Here is a 5,354-nt window from a genome sequence, read left to right on the forward strand (position 1 = left end):
ATGCCAGATAAACCCCCTAAATAGCAACGGTCCAATGCAAACCCCCGAACTGCATTATGCCAGTTAACCCCCCAATTAGCATCGGTCCATGCAAACCCCCCGAACCACATTGCACCAGGTAACCCCTCAAATAGCATCGGTCCATGCAAACCCCCGAACCACATTGCGCCAGGTAACCCCTCAAATAGCATAGGTCCAGGCAAACCCCCCGAAACAAATTATGCCAGATAACCCCCCAAATAGCAACGGTCCATGCAAACCCCCGAACTGCATTATGCCAGTTAATCCCCCAGATAGCATCGTTCCATGCAAACCCCCGAACCACATTTCGCCTGGCAAACCCCCAAATAGCATCGGTCCATGCAAACCCCCGAACCACATTGCGCCAGGTAACCCCTCAAATAGCATAGGTCCAGGCAAAGCCCCCAAACCAAATTATACCAGAGAAGGTGGTGACGGTGAAGATTCGACGTGGAGAAGGTGATGGCGACGGCAAAACGTCGACGGTAAGAAGAAGATGGTGACGGTGAAGATTCGACGTGGAGAAGGTGATGGCGACGGCAAAACGTCGGCGGTAAGAAGAAGGTGGTGACGGTGAAGATTCGACGTGGAGAAGGTGATGGCGACGGCAAAACGTCGGCGGTAAGAAGAAGGTGGTGACGGTGAAGATTCGACGGGATCAAGGTGATGGCTACGGCAAAACGTCGATGGTAAGAAGAAGGTGGTGACGGTGAAGATTCGACGTGGAGAAGGTGATGGCGACGGCAAAACATCGACGGTAAGAAGGTGGTGGTGACGGTGACGATTCGACGGGATGAAGGTGATGGCGACGGCAAAACGTCGACGGTAAGAAGAAGGTGGTGACGGTGAAGATTCGACGTGGAGAAGGTGATGGCGACGGCAAAACGTCGGCGGTAAGAAGAAGGTGGTGACGGTGAAGATTCGACGTGGAGAAGGTGACGGCGACGGCAAAACGTCGGCGATAAGAAGAAGGTGGTGACGGTGAAGATTCGACGTGGAGAAGGTGATGGCGACGGCAAAACGTCGACGGTAAGGAGAAGGTGGTGACGGTGAAGATTCGACCGGAACAATACAGTTGCAAAGCCGCCTCATGCAAAACTGAACGGATACATGTTTGACGCAAAAATGTGCACACAAACATACATACACCTCATACACACACTTGCACACTACTCAACACACATGCATACTACATGGCAGGCGGCTGGCAGAGGTTAAGGCCTGACTTCTGCTCCCAGTCGACCCAGTCGACCCGGGTTCAATTCCGCCTGCCGGCTCCTCGGGTGTTTGAGGAGTGATGAAATGGGAGGTGGCCCCCCATCTTATGGACGGTGTAGGACGTGATAATATCAACTTGCGAGCTGACCAGGAACTAAGTTGATGCGCCGTTGATCCGCTAGATTTGGTTGGATGCTGGTGGTGAGTTGCCGAACCCAACGAATACATTCTGAAGTCGGATGGGGTGACGGATTAGGGTGCCCCTCTAGCAGGGGAGAGCAGGGACTGCCCCGGGAAAGGGGGCCGCTGGCGAAGTTGACCACCCTGTAACAACATACTACAGAACGCACAATAGAACAAACACAGGAAGCGCATCACAACACTGGCATACCGCAGAGTGCAAAATCCTTTCTCTCCGCACGGTTAACTAAGGAAATAATTCAACCTAAACCATATCATGATGCCAGGCCATGCCCCCCAATCACATCATGCCAGGCCATGCCCCCCCATCACATCATCCCAGGCCATGCCCCCCAATCACATCATGCCAGGCCATGCCCCCCAATCACATCATGCCAGGCCATGCCCCCCAAATCACATCATGCCAGGCCATGCCCCCCAATCACATCATGCCAGGCCATGCCCCCCAATCACATCATGCCAGGCCATGCCCCCCAATCACATCATGCCAGGCCATGCCCCCCAAATCGCATCATGCCAGGCCATGCCCCCCCAATCGCATCATGCCAGGCCATGCCCCCCAAATCGCATCATGCCGGGCCATGCCCCCCAAATCACATCATGCCAGGCCATGTCCCCCAAATCACATCATGCCAGGCCATGCCCCCCCAATCACATCATGCCAGGCCATGCCCCCCAAATCACATCATGCCAGGCCATGCCCCCCAAATCACATCATGCCAGGCCATGCCCCCCAAATCGCATCATGCCGGGCCATGCCCCCTAAATCACATCATGCCAGGCCATGCCCCCCCTAATCACATCATACCAGGCCATGTCCCCCAAATCGCATCATGCCAGGCCATGCCCCCAAATCGCATTGTGCGAGGCAAAACCCCAAACCACATCACCCGGCCATGCCCCCCCGACAACATCCGCCCAGGTACCTCCCAGATCATTTTGCATGGGCCCATTACTGGAAGTTCAGCTGCGCAAGTCCTCGTGCTGCATTGATTCCATTTGACCATCCAACCGAAACCGTTGGTTATTATGAACGTTGACCACTCGATCGTTTACAGAACTGCTGTATTCGCCATTTATTGATATTATATTATTAACCGTTATATGGTCGTTATGGCCGTTTATTGTACGACACCATTCGTTCGGTCATTGCTCGTAGTTGGCGCTGCATGCAGCCAACAAGTTATTAAGCCTTGGAATGGCGGCAACTGATGATGATGATGATGATGATGATGACGATGACGATGATGATGATGATCATGATGATGATGCGTCTATATGCCGCCGCCAACGTTGCCGCCGCCGCTAGCCAACTGGCCAGCAGCGGCGGCGCCCGGCTGGGTGCAGCTGGGTGCGGAGGAATTGCACCCAGCAGTGCACCTGAAGGAAAAGGGACAAGGCGGGGGAAGGGCGCGGGAGGCCAAAATATGGTTAGCAGTACGACACAACTAACACATACATAATTAGGTGACAGTTGCAAGCAAGGGTACCGCTGCTGGTCCCCACGACGCACACCCCATGCACCAAAACCCCAAGCCCATCCGCACCCACCTCAGCCGGGCCCATCATCAGCAACGCCCGCTCGGTGCCACTGGGGCGCACAGGTTGATGCCCCAGCCGCACCTGAAGAGGAGGTGCGTGATAAAGGGGGAAACGGCCAGAGGGGATAGGTAAGGGGGCAGCATACACGGGGGGGAGGGGGGTAAAACACCAAATGTCATTATTTTGCCCAAAAGTCACAAGGCCTCGTTGCGACACGTGCGCTGCGGCCCTGCGGCCTTTTTCCACGACCACTAGTTGAACCCAAATCACGAAGTACGCACCACACCCACACCCACGTCGCCCACCCACCCATCCACCCACCTGAGACGGGCGTTATAAAAGTACGGCCGGCCCCTGCGTGCGGGTGCCGGCAGGCCGGACGACTCGTACGCCCCGAGTCCCGGCAGCCAGTCGACCCTGCATTCGGGTCCTGGCACCAGGGAAGCTGCCGCAAACCCTGGCGATAAAGGGCCCGGGCCATGGCCACTGCTGCAGCTGCTTGCTGATCTGCCGGCTGCTGCTGCTGCTGCTGCTGCTGCTGCTGCTGACTACATAATGAAAAAAGTAAAAATACGGTGACAGGAGGTGCAAAGGCCTGGGAAAACCCATAACCTCTACAACCCCGGCACCCTAATGCACGCCTTAGCTTATTAGGCTGAGGCGCATTACTAATCTATAATAAGATATTTAAAACAAAGTAAATAAATAAGTAAATAAATAAAGCGGAAATAGATATCATGGTTCAGCTTTATTTATTCACCTATTATTTAATAAGGTGTAGCCTCCCCTTAATTAGGTAATCCCCAAACAAATGAAAATCAATTGTGCACAACCAGGGCTGTGGGCACCACAAACGAAAACACGACAGACTGTACACGCGCGGCAACAGCCGTGACACGCGCACACTCGCTGATGCTGGTTGTTGGCTGCTGGCTGCTAGCTGCGTAGCGTAGCCCATTTAGGCAATATAACTGGCTGCAGCTGCTGGCTGGTTAGATAACGCTAGCTACCATCCACAAAACCCAGCGACGACAATAAAACCGGCCGGTCACCACCAACTGTCCACCAACTGTCCACCAACTGGATCAACATCTGCCAACCTCTTCCAACCAAACATATCTCCAACGGACAACTTCCACCATGACAACCATATTTCTCGACCCGATCCTCCATATCTTTGGACTCCCTTATTTTCCTGCTTTGAACTAGTCCTTCCGTTTGCAACGAATGTCGTGGTTTGAGCAAGGATGTCTCCCTTTTCATCTTTCTTTTGTGCATGGTAGGTTTGAAAGCAGAAGGGTGATGAGAGGAAAGGAAAAAGGCCGCGGTGGCAGCAACGCCAGAGGTGAAGAGCCGCAGCGGCGGCAGGGAAGGGAAATGCACCGCAAGAACAGCAATTTGCTGTAGCGATGAGAGGAAAGGAAAAAGGCCGCGGTGGCAGCAACGCCAGAGGTGAAGAGCCGCAGCGGCGGCAGGGGAGGGAGATGCACCGCAAGAACAGCAATTTGCTGTAGCGATGAGAGGAAAGGAAAAAGGCCGCGGTAGCAGCAACGCCAGAGGTGAAGAGCCGCAGCGGCGGCAGGGAAGGGAAATGCACCGCAAGAACAGCAATTTGCTGTAGCGATGAGAGGAAAGGAAAAAGGCCGCGGTGGCAGCAACGCCAGAGGTGAAACGCCGCAGCGGCGGCAGGGGAGGGAAATGCACCGCAAGAACAGCAATTTGCTGCAGCGATGAGAGGAAAGGAAAAAGGCCGCGGTGGCAGCAACGCCAGAGGTGAAACGCCGACGGCGGCGGCAGGGGAGGGAAATGTCACGCGAGAGGCCGACGGCGACCTCGCCGAAGGTGCAGTGCAAGGCGACGCGATGGCGATAACGCCGAGCGACGCGATGGCGACGGTGAGAAGGCGAGGCGAGGCGCCGTCGGCGTTAGGGCAACGGCGACCTCGCCGAAGGTGATAAGGCGACGCGATGGCGAGACGCCGGCGGCGAGACGGCGACGGCGAGAAGGCGAGGCGAGGCGCCGTCGGCGTTAGGGCAACGGCGACCTCGCCGAAGGTGATAAGGCGACGCGATGGCGAGACGCCGGCGGCGAGACGGCGACGGCGAGAAGGCGAGGCGAGGCGCCGTCGGCGTTAGGGCGACGGCGACCTCGCCGAAGGTGATAAGGCGACGCGATGGCGAGACGCCGGCGGCGAGACGGCGACGGCGAGAAGGCGAGGCGAGGCGCCGTCGGCGTTAGGGCGACGGCGACCTCGCCGAAGGTGATAAGGCGACGCGATGGCGAGACGCCGGCGGCGAGACGGCGACGGCGAGAAGGCGAGGCGAGGCGCCGTCGGCGTTAGGGCGACGGCGACCTCGCCAAAGGTGAGAAGG

The 5,354-nt window shown here is 56.4% G+C and overlaps 1 protein-coding gene across 1 annotated transcript; it reads left to right on the forward strand.

The window, feature by feature from the left end:
- Positions 1-205: 205 nt before the first annotated feature.
- VOLCADRAFT_37814 (uncharacterized protein) lies at positions 206-379 on the forward strand (the record flags this gene model as incomplete). The annotated part of the gene is made up of 1 exon (XM_002950047.1): positions 206-379. A coding segment is annotated over one exon (174 nt), but the record flags the coding sequence as incomplete, so codon positions are not given.
- Positions 380-5,354: the final 4,975 nt, after the last annotated feature.

Source organism: Volvox carteri (genome assembly GCF_000143455.1).
Source record: "Volvox carteri f. nagariensis unplaced genomic scaffold VOLCAscaffold_17, whole genome shotgun sequence".
NCBI classification, from domain to species: domain Eukaryota; kingdom Viridiplantae; phylum Chlorophyta; class Chlorophyceae; order Chlamydomonadales; family Volvocaceae; genus Volvox; species Volvox carteri.